This window comes from Pseudopipra pipra, chromosome Z (assembly GCF_036250125.1).
Source record: "Pseudopipra pipra isolate bDixPip1 chromosome Z, bDixPip1.hap1, whole genome shotgun sequence".
Classification (NCBI taxonomy): domain Eukaryota; kingdom Metazoa; phylum Chordata; class Aves; order Passeriformes; family Pipridae; genus Pseudopipra; species Pseudopipra pipra.
In genome coordinates, this window is record NC_087581.1 from 20,986,535 (window position 1) to 21,004,292 (window position 17,758).

Here is a 17,758-nt window from a genome sequence, read left to right on the forward strand (position 1 = left end):
CAGCCAGGCGTCTTGTGGCTCACAACTCATTTTCTAACGATTAGTTTTCTTGGGTCCACTGCTACTTTTGTGCCAGTAGCATTACAGCATCTGCTTACTTAGTTGTAATTATTTTCTTTATGACTTACAATGGTTGTTAATATCAGGTTTCTCAGTTCCTGAGTTTTGAAAAATGTTTAAGCAAGTTGATCAAGAGGGACAGTTGTCAGCATGTTTAAACCATACAGGGATTATGATAGCTAAACTAATGCCCTGACCAGAAAACAAGATACAACCCTGCCTTAATCATTTTAAGCATCACATCAGTCTTTCAAATGTGAACAATTATGTTTTTAATAAGCATAGGAGAAGAATTCACAAAAGAATTTTGTTAATCAGTTTATGTCAGTCCAATATTTGCAAGTATGTCAAACATCTCCTTTTCAAAAATGAGATGCACTCATCTACAGAGTCTGTAGACTCTACATCTGTAGAGTCATCTACAGGAACTCAGGATCTTGCAGATTTAATCTCATTTAAAATCTCTGTATCTTTGCAGTGGAGATTTAATATAATTAGAAACATACAACAAGTTAATTTATTCCTGAAATTCATCATGAAAAAACAATAACAGACACCGGATGTATCTTTCCAGTGTAGCAAGATTGGTTGTGACCTGGATGATGCCTACGGTGAAATTACAGAACAGAAAGCAACATCTCTTCTGTTATGGCCCTTGGACAAACATGCAAACCTTTATTTAGACCAACAGGAAGAAGCCATACACATATCTGGTCCATTGGGACAATTTTTTTCGTGGCAGAAAATGAGAAATACAAAGCTATAAAGGAAGAAAATATGGCTCTTGTTTAAACTCCTGTAATTCCTTTGTTGTAGAGCAAGATTTTCTACCACCTACTTTCAGATTGCAGTACCTTTCATTCTGCAGCTGGAGAAACAGTAATCAGTAGCTCTGGTTTTGGAGACATTTGAGGATTGTTTCATCTGGAAAAGCATCTTTTTTCTGTATTAAAGAGTGCAGAGAATGGAGCCATGTAATTGAATAGATAATTACTACTCAGCAGCAAGAAGTCCACACAGACTTTCATTTGTATGTCTTTTTGGGGAAAGTATTCTATTTTTACAGTCCATGAATCACTTGAAATGCAGAGGCTAGAAGAGGCAGGATGTTATTACCTGACAAGAATCAATTCAAAGTGAATTTTCACAGTAATCATGTAGTTATAGGAAATAAATAATTAATTATCTCCTATTGACATACCTTGGTATGCATATAGTGTAGTTGCATATGTGTTTAGAAGTCTTATTTGGGCTGGTGTACTTTAGTACTAAGTAATATAATCTAAACATAACCTAGCCTCAGAGGAGGGTGGGGTGCTCTTAGGACAGAGCCTAAGCAAGGTTCAGCTTCCATCTTGGATAGTTTATGAAGTTCATAATCAACAATTTTCTTGGCTTGTTTTTTTAACCTGTGTTGTGACCCGGTGGACAGGACCCTTCCCCACAGCCAGCAGCTGCTGGACTTGCAGGTGAGCCCAACCTGCCAGCAGCACCCTGACTACATGCCTGGGTGGAAGCTAAATTAGCTGCACAGAACTTGAGCAGGCCCCTGTGTTGGATTGTGGGAAGCTCGACACCCTATGCCTAAAAAGGCCTTGGGGAGAGTGGTGGGGAAGGGTTGCTGACATGTCAGGAGGGCGAATGGGTTTGGGAGTTCAGCTTCTTTTACTCCTGCTTTGCCATGCTGGAGCACATTTACCAAAAGGCGATAAAATAGCTCCTCTTTGAAGTCTTTCCAGGGTGCTGAGGGCTTCATCTGGGAGGCCTCTCACAGGTCAGCCCCTTCTCATCTCTTCCTCTGCTCACAGTCAACTGTCTCCTAGCGTAAACTTCACTAAACTGGTTTCGGGGGAAATAAAAGCCTGTAAAAATTGGATTGCATCAGTCAGAAAACCAGCTGTTTCCCAGCTGTACACTGAGAAGTGTCTCTGGTTTACTCAGGTGAATGCATGGATGCATTTTGCTGTCTTGTGGCTTAGGTGGCTGTGCCACTGCCAGTTACATCTTTACCAGGTAGACATCCAGTCAGCCAAAGCTGTTTTCCAAGGCTGCTGCAGGCAGACTGGGAGAAGTCTGTCTGCTTGGGCCTAGATGCTGCAGCTTTGTGCCTCCCTCTGTCACCTCAGCAATTTCTCTTCCAGCATTGCTGGGGGATGACTCAGCTTTTTTCTTTCCAGGATCTGAGAGGCTTGCTTTTTCCCCTTACACATGTCCTACTCCAAGCAGTGAAGTCTCTTCCACAGTACTTTCTCTTCTCAGGTGTCTCCCAAGCTTTCATCCCAAGGTTCATTCTTCTGACCTTTCCATTATTTCCCTGTATTACTGTTCATGTCTTCTCCTGTTCCCTTCTGTGGCATCTTCGGGGGTTCCTCCATCAGAAACTGCAGCAGTACCTGGGCAATAATTCAGTGCCAGGAGTGCAGCTTTACCCTCAAATGCAAGGAAACTTCTCCACAATTTTCTAAAATGAAGAGGTGAAATTCAGTTCAAAGCCAGCTGTGTGTAACAATCTATCTTTCCTGCTGAAAGAGTTTGTTTCACATCTTTTGCACTGAGAAATAGTTCAGCCCTGTTATACAGGGCATCATTTTCATTTTGGGAGGCTGGATTATTAGGAAGATGGCCTGAGCAGAGTGGGATGGGAAACATCTGAAGGGAATGAGGATGTAGAGCTGCTTCTGAAGGTGGATGAAGTAGGATCCAGCTGCACAGGGTGGGCTCAAGGTGTGTGCAGCCATGGAACTGCACAATCCCGGCTGCTGGAACATAAGGAGGCCGTTGGGAATTGCAGAGCAGGAAGCAGGAGGTCAGCCAGACCTTTCATCAGAGAGGGCAGAAAAAGCAGAAGACACAAGCTGTGGTGGAAGCGACATGAGGCTGCTATAACTCTTTGAGGATCAGATCATAACATGAAAGGTTGTGACAGTTGCAGCATAGTTTAGGATATTTGGTTGTAGGTTGCATCATGTTGTAAAAAGGCATTATTTTGTCTGAGAAAGGGGCAAATTGGCAAGCAAGGAAAAAACACCTTGTGAGCTCATGTTGCCTGCAGGCTATGGAAGCTGTTGAGCAGACAGAGAGCCCAAGCAGTAGTAGAGCAGAGCAAGAATGGTTTTGCCCTCGAAGGCAAGGAAGCTTCTTGTTTGTCTTTCTAAAATGCAGAGCATGCATTTTTCAAAAAGCGTATTTCCTCTTTGGATTCAGCTCAGAGTTTTTCTTTTCTGATGCCAGAATTTGGAATTCTTGGGGTGGGAAGAAAGAAAAAAGGGAGGGGAGAGGGATTTCTAATGGAAATCGTGATAGTCTGAACTGCTTTTGCTGTCTGCGGTATAGTGCTTCCTGTAACCCATATGGCCAAATGCCAGCATGACGTCTAATACGCACTTGGCTGCTGAAAGTTCAAGCAAAGGGGACTGCTGCATTGGAATATACCAGGGAAGGAAAATTGAATTCAAGTGCTAAATTGCTATTGAGCCTGAGGGAGAGCATTAGTAACTTCAAAGAAATAAAATTAAGATTTCAGTATTTTTTTTAGATTTGTTGGTCAACTCATTTCCTGCACTATCAAGGTGAGCACTTGGGAACCAGTAGACACACAGCAGATTAAAATGAATAGAAAAATAAACAAAAATTTCATGTTTTCAGTGATCAAGTTTGGCAACTGATTCTCTTGGCAAGCATAAATCTCTTCTATCCAACAGCCCTTAGGGGGGACTTGCACACTACCCACTGAGAAACATTTTACTGTGGCACATGTGCACATTGAGGTTCCTTACCTCTACCAGCATAGGTGAGATGCTGTGCATTTCTTTATATCCCCGCCCTGGTGATGTGGGAAGGAGTGCTGGTGACGGAGAGAGGCCAGGGGGATGGCGGGAGGGTGGCAGGGCTGCTGTTTCTGTCAGATTTTTGCTTCCAGATGTCAGAGCCAAGACAGATGCTGTTGTTTGTATATAGGATGCAAACACTAGGAAAATATTCAAACTCAGCAAATGCTGTGTTTTTTACTGAAACACAAGACAAAAGATGAAAGGAGCTCTTTTAAGACAGGGGGCTAACTTTTGCTTAGCTCTTGTCTTTGGTGGTCCTAGTGTGGTAGTGAGGAAATCTGTGGCTTTGAGTTTTGCTTCCTTCCCCAGTACAGATACCCTGCACTCTGCTATTGTACAACTAATGAAGCCACATGAAATTCTCCCCTTCCTGCATCCCCCTTTGCCTCTTTCTTCTGGCTGAGCCTTAGTTCCTTTGCAGCTCCTCAGTACCACCCCTGCATCCCTGAGGTTTTGTTTGTACCGCGAGATTGGTATTGAGGAAATGTAATGCTGTGAAAAGGATGACTTGCATCCCTTTTACTTCTGCTTGAGTTGAGGCAGGTTGTTGCTTTGTCCTCCCTTACAGAGCTGTGGTAATTTTTCATTCCATTTCTGCTAATTCAGCACAAGCAGTAGTTGGTTTGAAGGACATGACACTCACTGGTTTAACAGCAGTGGAAAAGGTTATGGTGAATGGTGTGAAATGTATTGGGTCTTCTCCTCTGTTTCTTTCATGGACAGAGTAATTGACTTGGCCTAATATTTCCTTCCCTGACTCAGGAACCTCCTGAATTTACCATCCACAACTGAATTTCTCATTTAGCAGCTTAGAGAGAGCCTTTTATTTGGTCAACATAGATTAAAAATACTCAATGTTTATTGGCTTTTAAGGTAAAATGTGAGAGGTGGCTGTGCCTGAGCAATGGCCCTATGAGTGGACAGTGTTTGTTTACCTCTATATTGCTGAAAACTTGAAAGCATTAGGCTATTCCCCTATAGGGTGCTTTGTTTTGACTTAACTGCTGGATTGACATCCATCACACAGGAGCCGCCCTATGTTTTTCTGTTAAAGCAACCTGTATCAAGCTGATAAACAGACTTATTTTTTTGGCTTTCTCGGTAAAACACAGTAGTTGAGTGTTCCACCAGTAGTTCCCTGCACTGTACTCCTATCACTGTTTCCCGAGCCCAACACCAGTAATGTCATCGGTCGTTTGCATATGTTTGCATAAGTTTGGTTATGTATGAGCATCTTTGATTTGCATAATACTTGGGAAAAGAAATGTGAGAATAGGGATCTTACCCTCTTCCTCATCTTGGTGAAGGCCATGGTTAGGGAACTGCTTTTTCTTCTGGTAACTGAACACCCTTATATCATCCTAAGACAATTTTAGAGGGGACAAAAAACTCTGTGCAGGTTTTGAGCCATCACCTAGTTATAGTTTTAAACTACTGATTCTCCTGCCTTAGCTTAGGGTATCCCAGATACACTGAAATCTGTATATGGGAGAGTCATCTGCATTGACTCCAGGTATGAAGGTATGGACCTTGCCTGCTGGCAGCCCGCATCCTCAACACCCATGCTTCTAACGTAGGCCAAATCATCTCTGCTTGTATGAATCTGCACTGATTGTGGTGTCTAGGTAGGCTTTTAAAGCATTAATCTTCTTAAGGTTAGGAATTTTTCCTTTGTTGGATCTGCAGCATTTCCAAGCAGGCCAGAGACCATCCCCAAGGCACTAGAGCATGCAGAGTCTCCCCTCTTTTGGGGCAAAGAACTTACTTACCTCTGGTCAGCTGCTTGCATTTGATGGATCTGGCAGCCATCCAGGGGGATAGAGAGCAACTGCAGAGGCAGGTCTGTGCCCTGTGCTGTGGGTACTGTCACAATGCTCCATTCAGCATCTCAGCAATACCCTGGTGCTTTTCCTATAGCCAATGTGGAGTGGTGGGACCACCATGTCAGATGGCCTGAGCCCACCTCGTGAGCTCTCATCTGATCAAAATGGTATTACTGAATCATTTTACAGGGCTGAAGGGGTCTTTTGTGGAGCTGCTGAGTTGGAGGCCATCACTTTGCTTGTTGGTCAGTGGGTAAAGTGATCAAAAGTGCACAAATAGTGACCTGGTAGTATCCCTGCAGAGTTTGTCAGGGAAAGTTTGTGTATGTGAAAGCCTCCTTGACTTAAGCTAGAGCAGTACATTTGTAGATATATTTAACACCTGAAATTGTTCAGGTAGCATACTGACATATGGAAATATGAGTAATAAGGCAGGGCGCCTGGCTGATGCAGTGTCCCCGGGCTGTGTCTTAATCTTCTGTGGTTGCTCAGAAGATGAAGATAATCAGGATCACTGTCACTGGGGTTGAGGCCCACCTGCACGGCACTGCAAGGTTAGTCCCTCCCTGCCTTTACCCTTTTTCTCTTCCTCCCTTAAAATGTTGTTGCTCAGTTGTGCTGCTCCATGGGAGCCTGTTGCAGTGCCACCTCATTGATCACAGCTGCTTAATTTCCTGTTTCTTCAGCACTATTTAAAAGCTTTTTTTACTATTTTGCTGGGAAATGAGTAGATAGTTTGAGGCTTTGCAATGGAAATTGGCTTTGTTAGTATATACTGTTGTTTAATATGGCAGAACAGCAGCTGCACAGGAGACTGTCAAAATTAAATAGCATGCCTTCACTTAGTAAATAAGCATCTGCCTAACTCCTGCCTCAAGGGTTGCTTCCAGGATTGGAATGAAAAAGCTTTTACTCAGATCTGCCCCCAGCACATAATGTGGTGTACAAATGCCCACAACAATAGACTGGTCTGTTGGTTTTTCACAATGTTGACTTGGCAGCACTACTGCAGTATATAAAAACCAGGAGCAATTGCTTGATGCAGGTGCAGGCTCTTAAAAGGGGAAAAGTTCTTGGTGCACAAATACAAAAAAAAAAAGGAAAAGCACTACTGAACTGTCTTCAAAAACATTGTTGCACAGTGATGCAGTCTATTGATATTGATATTCAGTGTGCTATAAAGTTTTGCTTTAGTGTTTGAGGAGACATCGTTTTAGTATAGAAGACCTGATGTTTAATAGGCTGTTGTAATCAGGAAATAAACTAATAATGACATTAAAATCTAAATCTCATAAAGGCTTCTTTTTGAAAACGAGTAATTACGGCCTGATAATAAAAGGTTATGTGACCAAATTACCTTCAATGAAATATGGGAAAATGTTCTCTGCTGACAGACTTACACCAAAGGGGTAGAGATGAGGTCTCTGGATTAAAAAAAGGTAATTTGAATAGTTTGTGTTGTCATTCCTAGGCATCTGACAACATTTTGTGGCATTCTCTCAGACCTCTGTTTTAAGGAATCCCAAGAAGAAAGGTAACTGAGAACTGGCAACAAGTAACAAAAAAGAAAATGTAATTGTGAATAATTATCATACTGATTTCAAAAAGTGGGATAGAGATAATTAAGAAGTATGAACAAAAGTATGTGTACAGCAGAAGCTGCACTCTCGGGAGTGCAGGTGTGCTTAGAGAAGGGGTTAAATCTGGAACAGAGCAAGCCCGAGCTCTGTGAGCCTGTAGAGGAGCACACTGGAAAACAGCTTGTAATGTTGAACACTTCTAAGGTTCAGCTGGAGAGGGTGCTGGGCCATCTTTGTCTAGACCATGCTTTTACCAAGAAATGTTGGACCAGATGATCCTTCGGGTCCCTTTCCAACCTAGTATTCTATGATTATATTATTTTATACACAAATCTATAGATTGTATTAGAAGCTGGTCTTGTGTTCTTTTGCCTTGTTGGAACAAATGTACGCTTGGCTCCCCTTTCCAGCCCCTTGTAAGCCTGGCCTCCAGGCCATGCTCTCTGCTGTGTTTCATTCATGGGCAAGATACTTTACTTTTGGCTCTGTGCAGCCCATCCAGTGCCCACCTCCATCTTTCTCAAGGGACTCTTCAAAAAACAAAACCGAGAGACCACTTGCTGGTTTGTGCTGTCCACAAACAACTGAAAATCTCTTTCTCTTCCTTCCACATTTTTCTTAAGACTCTCTTCTTACAGAAGCTGTAAGATAAACACTTGGTAACCAGCAGGCTATGGATTTGATGAAGTTATTGTTGGTATCCTGTTCAGGGTTATCACACTTGTGCCCTGTGCTCCATCTCTGTGTGTCTTGTCTGAAAAGCAGATTGTCAGGTATTGGAGGCAGAAACTGCGAGCACAGATCCTAGGTTGTGTGGTAATGCAAATAAATAACCAAAGCAAGAGAGCTGCATGCAGGAGAGTCCCAGGGACTAAACAGCAGCTACAGAAAGGCAGGGTTTTACGCAGTTAGGCTTAAACTTCTGTCAAGGAAGCAATGAGATGTAACGGGCCTGGTCAGGCTCTGCCCCATGGACAGTGGTATGAGTAATCAGTGCTGAGAATTTAGTGTTTTTTCCCCTTGTGGATCATCTCACCACTGAGTGGCCTCTAAGTGGTTTTTGCTCAGCTTAGCAGCTGTTTGTACATGTGTTTGATCTAGATCAAGGCTACAGTGTTATCTGTAGAAGCAGCCCTCTGGCTTTTTTGTGTTGCGTGAAATGGTTGTGCAGTGCTCCTTAGGGGTGGAAGAGCACAGAGACTGATGAGCTATTCCCATCGCATTTAACCATTGCGCCTATTTAAAAGCAGAACAAGACTTTCCAAGTAGCATCACAATCTCTCCTGCCCCTGCTATGTCTTACTTTGTTCTTTCCACATGCCATTTTTTCCTTCTCATCCCTCTGCATCCATGTTCCCAGGAACAGAGAGATGGTTCTTTTTCAGGCATTTCTGATTGCAGGTAGTTGAACAGTTTAATGCTTTGATTTACTGGCTTCTAATGTAAGCAATGGTTTGCTCCGCTGGTGGGTGGTAAAGCATCATCTGTCTGTTTTGTTCAAACTGCAGGAGTCATTAAGATGAGCTCTGCAGCCTGTGACTGTCTCTTCTGTAGTTACTGTGAAGCAAGAGAAAAAGCTTCTTTAATCGAGCACTACTTTCTGGGCAGGTTGGGAGAGTCAGGAAGGGACCCTGCACAGTTCAGCCATTGATTTGAGTATTTGAGCATTGAGATATGTTGTGAGAAGCCTGTGCCTCTCCACTTGCTATTACCATGAAATCAGAGTGCATTGCTGTTGTGGGTATGTTGAATTGGCTTAATGGAATAACCTTTGTTCACTTTTCCTGGCAAGCAGGAGGAACTAGTTATTAATTAAATAAAAAATGATAAATACTAGCGATTGTGCTAAGAGGCACATGAGAAGCTTTCTGTCTGCCCTGAAATGGGACTTGTAGAAAGGAGGTTTGGTAGTGAAAATATTACTTTTTTTTTAATTATTATTATCATGCTGGGTGTTTAAGAAAGGACTCAACATGGCATGTAGTGCCATGGTCTAGTAGGCAGTATTTGTTCAAAGGTTGGACTCAATGATCTCAGAGGTCTTTTCCAAACTAAATGATTCTGTGATTCTGTGAAATTATGGGCTGTAGTCACTATTTCTCCAGGAATTTTCTGTACTTTTTAAAAAAAAGTTCCAAGTCAGTAAAATCCTGATGGCTACATTTTGGCAGAGCTGCTGCAGCCTTTTGAGGGGCTGAGTTTTGGGTAATGGCTTTTCAGCTTGGAGCATACATACCATGAATCAGTAGCTTTCAGGAGTTGCTCAGTGCTCTAGTTTTGGTAAAAAGAAATGGATATATCTTCTTGGTCCTGTTTCTGACTCAGCCCTAAAGGCAGGTTTGCTGTTAAACATGGGCTCTAGGTTTGTGAATGATGGAGAGGTAAACTTGAAAAACTTCCTTGTTGGCAGCAGCTGCATTGGCATTTCAGATCCAGCTTCTTAATTCAGTGATGTTGGTTTTTACCTACCAAAGGGCTTGTGATCTTTAGAGAAAATGGCAACTGGCCCAAACCAATGTACAGTCAGAAAGATACGTAGTGTGGTCATGCTGGTTGCGCAGAACAGGAAATAGTGAAGAACAGAGAAGAAGGAACTGCTGGTGTTTAGTCTGAAATGGCTGCAGGGCTCAGCAGGATGAACACACAGCTTATGCAGGTCTGTCCAAGATAAAGCAATACTTTATATTTAATGTAGTTTGGCCAACCAGCCAGGAAACACTGCATAAAAGTTGTCATTAGTTCTTAAATGTAGGCAGTGATGAAATCCCTTCACAGAGAATGGATATCACTCACTAATGGATTATGCTGCCCCAAAGAATTTAGGTCATTCATGTCCATGGTGTTGTGTCATCATTAGAAAAATGCTGGAGGAAGGAATTTCTTTTGTGAAATGTCTGGCATTCACAGACATTGATTTTAGACAGTTGGATGATGTTTTTTGTGGTTTGCATAAATTAACTGCTTACTAGCTAGGACCCACCTTTTTGTTCTCAGTAAGGAAGATTTCTTGCATCTGGCTGAATTTCTTTGAACAAAAAATTAAGGAAACATAATGTACTGCAGAAAACCTAACTGAATGGAAGAAGATGTGAACAAGTCTTCAGAGCTGTTCTTGGTAATCTCTTAGTATAGCGCATAACTTTCTGCGCACTTCTAGAAGGTGGCAGCACTTTTAGCAGCTATTTTCGTCAAGATGCCAGTTTGAATAAAGGGTTTTACAGTGTGGGACAAGTTAATCAGAAATATTTTTGGGATCTGAAAGGCTGTATTAATTTTCTGGATAAACTGGTTGTGTTTAAGCAAAAACTGTTTTTTTGAATTCTTCCTGTTCTTCTAAGTAAAATTTCAAGGAAAACAGAAACCAAATTTTGATAGCTGTGAGTTGTCCTGATGTTTAGCCCCTTCCTACATACCTTGTACGAGGGAGATGTGTGTTTAATTCACTGTGATTTTTTTTTTAGCAGGCCCCTAAGAGAGCACTTTAGCCACTAGCATATTAGGCATTTTGATTAAATCTCCTGTCAGACATTATATATGCAGGGACACTAAGGTGACTTGTAATTTCTTTAATTAAGTCCTTCACTGCTTAGGGACTGGTCCTCACAGAGAAAACTGTGAACAGGAGAGACAATCAGATGAGTAAAACATCTAGTCAGAGCTTCTCAGTTCCAAACTGAGGTGCAGTAGGGTGTTCAGGCAGTTCAGTAAGATGGGAGTTGAGGCTTTTGCTCCTGCATCACTAGAAAAGTGAACTAGGAACTAGTTAGTGGTACTAGGCCATTATCATATAAAATAAGCCTTTCACAAGACAAACCACAGGGTAACTCCAAATTCAGTTAAAAGGCTGCATGGCATATGGCAGGGAACAATCAGTAAAGGAGGAGCAGTTTTCTCCTAATCCTGGTACTTAGGAGTGGGTAGTGACCATTACTACATGTGCTGCATTTGGTGTTGAACTGACTGTTTGTTAAACTTCTTTCTGTTTTTATTTATAGGGCTCTTCCTTATCTTAGGCTTGATACTTTACCCTGCAGGTTGGGGATGCCAGAAGGCAATAAGCTATTGTGGACCTTATGCTTCTGCTTACAAACTAGGAGACTGCTCCTTGGGCTGGGCTTTCTACACAGCCATCGGTGGCACTGTTCTGACGTTCATCTGTGCAGTCTTCTCGGCGCAAGCTGAAATAGCCACGTCCAGTGACAAAGTGCAAGAAGAAATAGAAGAAGGAAAAAACCTTATCTGCCTCCTTTAACTGCAGTGGGGGAAAATACCAGCGTCTGGATCTTTATCTGCTTTCCATTGACTGGACAAGCAGATCCACTTACCTGTTTTTACCATTTGTGTGATTGAGCCCCATGCATTCCAGCCCCGAACTACTGAAAGGGTCTTTCTTCCTTGCTGGGCAATGGGGATCAGAGAAAGGATCCCAAGAAAGCAGAATGTAAATACTTGGGGATATTTTTAGTTTCATTCTGTGATCAGGACACAGTGGAATATATTGATCTGACTGGGGATGTGAGTAAACACCTGTATATAGCAGGAATGTTGTTATAACTGACAAATTCTGATTGATTGGATTGCCTAACCCACCCTGGTCACTTTGAAGAATTTGGGTTTAAAATAATAAAAGATAGCACACTTTTTTCTTTTCTTATGCAAAAAAGAAGCCTATTTTACTGAGGTTTTGTTTCCAAGGGCTCCCCTCACTGGTGAATATTTCTTCACCACCACCTGATTTGGTACCATACTTTTCATTGAGGTGCTTTTTGATACTGAACCTGGATAGGAAGTCTATGCTGGAGAGAGCAAAGCTGACTTGATGCAGTTCACACCAATCCTTAAGCATTTAGAAAGTTAAGTTCCTGCCAGGTTTCTCTGTCTTGAAACTTAAGAGTGCAAGGTGTGTGCCACTTGTTACTTAGCAGGTAAATTATTTTGTTTCCACTGACTAGACAGAAAAGTTGTTGCACTGGCTCTCACCTCTCACCTGATTCAGACAAAACTGAAGTATTTCTACAGCCTTTATTAAAACTTCTGAACTCCCAAGCAGATGACAACTCCCCATGGCACCAGCCTGACCTGGGCTACAGCCTCTCCTACAGCTGTGGATCTCATGTTTTACTTCAGCAGTATTTCTTTTTCTGTCATCAATGAAACCTCATTCACAGTCTACAGATCAGTCTGTCTCATGACCCAGAGGCACATTAGTCTTTGGGAAATCAAAATTTTTCAGGAAGTCTGGCCAAATTCTACATGGCTGGGAAGATTTTGTCTTTTTTTTTTTTTTTTTTTTAAATTGTGTGTGGTATGGACCTTTTTCCAATTAAACCAGCAGAAATTAAACAGACCTTGCACAAATGACATTCCTTTCTCAAAGGCAGTTGGTTGTGTTACTTGTGATGTTGCCTCACTTACTAGAACTATTTTGGAAAACAAGTTTGAAAGGTATTTAAAAAAAAAAAATGTAGCTGTGCCATAGGAGCATTGGGGATAATTCATCTGAGAAATAGTTCTAATGAAATACTAGGTGAACTTTAGATTCCTCTTCTTACTTCTAGGTAGTTTAACATCATACAAATGAGAGTGTTGCTTCACTGTGTAATATGGAGCAGAGATTCTTGTTGATGTGTGGTCAGCCCCTTAAAGCGTGCCATTAGTTATTTATAGGTATTAAAAAATTATTGCTACTGTACAGGTAGATAGCCAATTTCAAGACACTGCTCAAGTCCTTTGCAACACCGGAGCTGCTCAGCAGCCCTGACAACACGCCCAGGGCCAGCCTCAAGGAAGGGGTGAACAGCCACAGAGTTGGGGCCCTCTTCCAGCACCTGCCATGCCCTACGGACACTGTGGCACACACAGAGCAGCTCCCAGGTTGCGCCTGTCTGTGCCTAGTGCTCCTTCAGACCATGTGCTGGACGGATACCGAGGTGACTTCTGAGGCACAGTGCAATGAATAAGGTCAACTTTTGCCTATCTGCAGAAAGGGACTGTTTTAATCTAGCCTCTTCCTGCATTCACCTGCTCCTGCAACCCACATCCACCATCTTCTAGTTTAAAACGGGTAATTCACTTCTCTTTTAAATATTTATTTTAAACACACCCTCCCTCAAAAGTTATGGTCTGGGACCATTTCTACCAAGTGCCTGCACAAAGCACGATTTTAACAAAGCAAAATTACCAGCACAAAGCAGTGCCCAAGGATGAAAATCACAGCCTGCACACTCTGTCCACAGCTGTGTTTGTCTCCTTGGTTTTGCCTCATAAACACACCCCCCCACAACCTGAATGGCATGCACTGGGCTTGTCCCCGGGGTCCAGTGAGGCGTCCTCCAGGCGTCCCTCCTGAGCCCCCACTGGAGCGTGTGCTGGAGCCTGGCTGCCAGCTAAGCTCTGCTATTGGGAAATGGGGGGCTAGCAGTTGTACAAGTAGCATATAGCTCAGTTAAAAATTAATGAATAAGTAGATTTACTGTTTTAGATTTCCTGGGTGGGTGGCAATCCAATGTCCAGGTCACCACTGCCAACAAATCTTGATACTATATTAGGGTGAGAAATGCTGCTTTGGCTTGAGCACTTGATTAGTCAGAATCAAGTCAGTTCTTCCAAAGGTATAGAGGGCATACACCGCTCTGGCTGAGACGCAAACAATGAGCAATCTTCACTTACGTTACTAGCTGACCTCTGCTGTGATCTACACAATGCTTAAAAAAATTTCAATAGTGCATTTTTGGTTTTTTTTTAAGTACGAAGGAGATATTTTCAGTGGCATATTTTGCTTTTGTTTGCATTTGTAACCAAGAAGAACCAGCTTTTCTGCTTGTTGCTGGTATATTATCAGCTTGCTCTGCAACACCATAATCAACTAACTTGCAAGAATACCCATGTTCATCACATTGCAGAGACAGAAGACAGGCTGGGAAGAAATACAGAATAAATATAATCAGAATTTCTTTTCTCAGGGTTCTGTTTTTCTAGCAAGTGATAAGATGGTATATACAGCAGATTTTTTTTTCCTGGATGAGGTTTTCATGTGCAGGAGGATGCACTCAGTAAATTTCACAGCTGTTTAAATTGCTCCTGAAGTTCACCTCAGCAGCAGCTTTGGGAGAAAAAAAAAAAGAAAGAAAAATCAGCTTAAAGCTAATTTAACTGATTTCATGAGTGGGCTGCAGAGTGTAACTGCTTCTTAATGTACATGCACTGCATAGATCTAGAAAAATTTGCTGTGGATTCTTTCAAACCTGTGTGCCAGTTAATTCAGTTTAATTTTGTTTTTGTGGTATTGAAGAATTCTTCAAACATCTGTGGTTTCATCAACTTCTTAAACTTGTATTCAATAAAGTGCCATAAACCTCTTTAACTGTAGCATATTTAAATATAAATATATATGTGTGTGTATATATGTATGTGTGTAGATACACACACACACACACACATATATATATACAAACTTGTGTGAGATGTGCAATACCAGGAATAGATTTTGTGGTGGGCTTTTTTGTTTTTTAACTTTAGTTTTTGCTTTTAAACAAGTGATTTGAAAAGGGACTTCCCAGGGAAGAAGTGGCCAGAATTTGGTGGTGTGGATATAGAGTAATGCAATAGAATCACTGATGCTGAAGATTAATACAACAGTAAGAGTGGCTTGAAGAGTTAACAAAAATATCTTCTAGACTGATTTGAATTACTCAGATCTATGTAATACAAACACTTCCAATGTGAAGTTGTGTCCACCTCTGGCCACACTCTACAAGCTGAAAAGGCTCAGCAAGGTTTCTTGATGTGCTTTATTTGTAATGCAGCACTGCAAAAAAACATTGCTACTGAGCTATTGTTTCTAGGTTGTCTATATCACCTTTGTATCTATTTTACTTAATAAAGTTCTCTGGATTCTGAGATTTTTTTTTTTTTCAGCTAAATCATTTCCATTTTGCTTTGTTACCCCCCATCAGAGTTTCCTATGTCCTAGTGGTAAATGGAAAGGAATTCAGGCCTTCCTTGAAAGCCATGGGCACTGGTGCCTACCTCAAGGAAAGGACAGAGTCCAACAAAAGCAGAGCACGGCAGCCACATAGACACCACAGCTCCTCTGTATAGGAAGTGTGGCTGCACCAATCCAGCTAGAGTAGTTTTTGAGCCATGGTTTATTTGTGGTACTATTTTTCTGTTCTTGAGTCACCACTATGTACATTTGTTAGCATGAATGATGTAACTAATGCCTTATTTTTAATCTAAATTTCAATTAAAATGTGAGTTTTCAAACTTTTAACAGGAGTCTGACTACCTTAATTCAAACATATTGTACAAGCTGAGCCACAGCCAGGTAGCTTTAATTGTAGCTTTAAGAGCATTTAAGATCCCAGCCCAATGATATAGTTCAGATTCCCATCTGACTTTAACAATTCTTACTGCTTACTAATCAAAAGTATGTGATGTGAAATTGTAACTGTGTTATACAATACAGTTGCATTAGTGAGACTTTCTAATTGAATATAGGTCTGAGAAGTGTGTTTCATTTTGCAACAAAAGCACTGCAGTTCCTTTCTCATGAAGAGGGGTAACAAAGGTTGTGAAATATTGCTTGATCACACATGGAGTTTTAAAATGGTGTTTGCCACTGCGTGTCTTACCTTTCAACAGTGACTTGGCAAACACTAGAGAAAAGCTACAAAGCCAATCTACAGCAGAACCAGGAGTAAGGTTTTCAGCAGTTTAAAGAAAAGTCAGGATGGTTACTTATTTCTCATAGTTGCTAGGGTCCACTTGTATTAAATTTATATATAATTAATTGCATGTACTTTAATTACACTTATAACAGTTTCCAAACTTCCAAGTAGCACTAGGTTAAAACTTGGAACATTTAGAAACCTACACTGCAGAAGTAGTTAGGGAATAGGTGCCACTCAGTACACCACTTACCTTAGTCACCTTTATGAATTTCAGAGCAGATATAAATACAGCAGTTATTCTATAAATAAAAAAAATACTACTTGAAGAAATTAGGAAGTACTGATTTGAATGGCTAAAAATATTACCTTCATATTTCAGTGAAGTTAATCAAGTTGGCAATAGGGAGCACAGAGTTTAAGTCTCTACTTGTGTGTATTGTTACAGATTTCTGTATTCTTCCCCAAGCTCCAGCTAGGTTGAGAAAGGTGATGCAATGACAAAGTGGATGTGTATTACCCATATCAGAGGAACAGGAATATAAAGAAGTTGTCTTGTTCTGTGATTCACTGAAAGCTTGTTTTCAAATAGATGCCTTTTATTTGGAGTATTGGTGGGATTCTGAAAGCATAGTCCCTAACCAGCTTTAGGTATCACTCAGATGCAGTGGGATCAGTAATTTAGTCTGACCAAGGTAAAGAAAAAAGAATTCCCAATTTAATGACATAGGTCATAGATGTGACTTGATGATCTCAGAGGTCTTTTCCAACCTAATTGATTCTGTATTCTGACCACTTCCAATTGTTCTCTTACGTTGGACAAAAAGTATCACTGCAATGCCCCATCCAGGATATCCACTTTTTCTTCTAAAACTTCAAAAATACATGCACAACAAAGACAACAGCTCTGCACTGCAAAACAGCAACTGTGCTTTGGCATGTATGCAATGACTGCGGCTCAGGCATACGCAACTATTTAATTAGCCTATAAACATGATAAAATCTCCTTGCAGCACTGTCAGCTGGAAGAGTGGCAGAACAGCTGATGCCACAGAAGCACCAGTGGTCAGAGGCAGCTGTTCTGTACAGCGGCCTGGCCTCCGGCCACTGTATCCGACCCAGCTCCAGCTGTACACGGTTGAGAGCAGAAACACTGAGAGCATGGCCACAAGTAACTGGACTTCAAATGAGGCTGTTTTCCAGGTCCCCCCACTAGCCCTGTTCCAAGCATACTTCCAATTACAAATACTGCCCCAAACTTTATCAAAAATCAGTCCCTGACATTTCTCATCTTTCCAGCTGGAAGACTCCCTTCCTGAATCATGGTATAAAGAAGTAAAACCTGGTATTTTCAGCACTCTAAACAGAAACTCCTCTGAATTTGTTTTCCTTCACCTCTGAGTGATGTAACAGCAACATGCAGGAACACTCACTGAAGCAGGACAGACATTTTTATATATATATATATATACAAAATTACTCAGTCATATGGCAGCACTGAGTGTATTGAGACACAACAGAATGAATTAAAAGCACCACTGTTTGATGTAATCGCTTTCATCCAACAAAAAACACATTTTAGATGAGCTGTATATGCTTCAATTAAACAGCTGAACAAAATGTACGGCAGCATGAGCCACAAGTGTTTCATGCAATGCCTTTTTTCTCCCCATCAGTAGTGTGTGATTCAGTATCCAGTTTAATCCTTATATAAAGTAGAACTCACATTCTACTGATGAGCTAAGAAATCTGCACCTACTTGCTTTGTAAATATTCCTGATTTTTCTACTGATGAG

General features: G+C 41.3%; 1 protein-coding gene and 1 pseudogene across 4 annotated transcripts in view; both read left to right on the plus strand.

Annotated features, from left to right (window-relative positions):
* The window catches only part of LHFPL2 (LHFPL tetraspan subfamily member 2), a 119,583-nt gene extending 104,018 nt beyond the window's left edge, over window positions 1-15,565 (plus strand). For 3 of the 4 annotated variants that reach the window (XM_064642450.1, XM_064642451.1, XM_064642452.1), the window contains one exon: window positions 11,289-15,565. In XM_064642450.1, the coding sequence (XP_064498520.1) occupies window positions 11,289-11,545 (257 nt within the window). In that variant the 3' untranslated portion in view covers window positions 11,546-15,565. The remainder of the gene's footprint in view (window positions 1-11,288) is intronic. The other variant, XM_064642453.1, reaches the window with a different exon arrangement.
* Window positions 11,597-15,565, plus strand: LOC135407357 (uncharacterized; annotated as a pseudogene).
* Window positions 15,566-17,758: the final 2,193 nt, after the last annotated feature.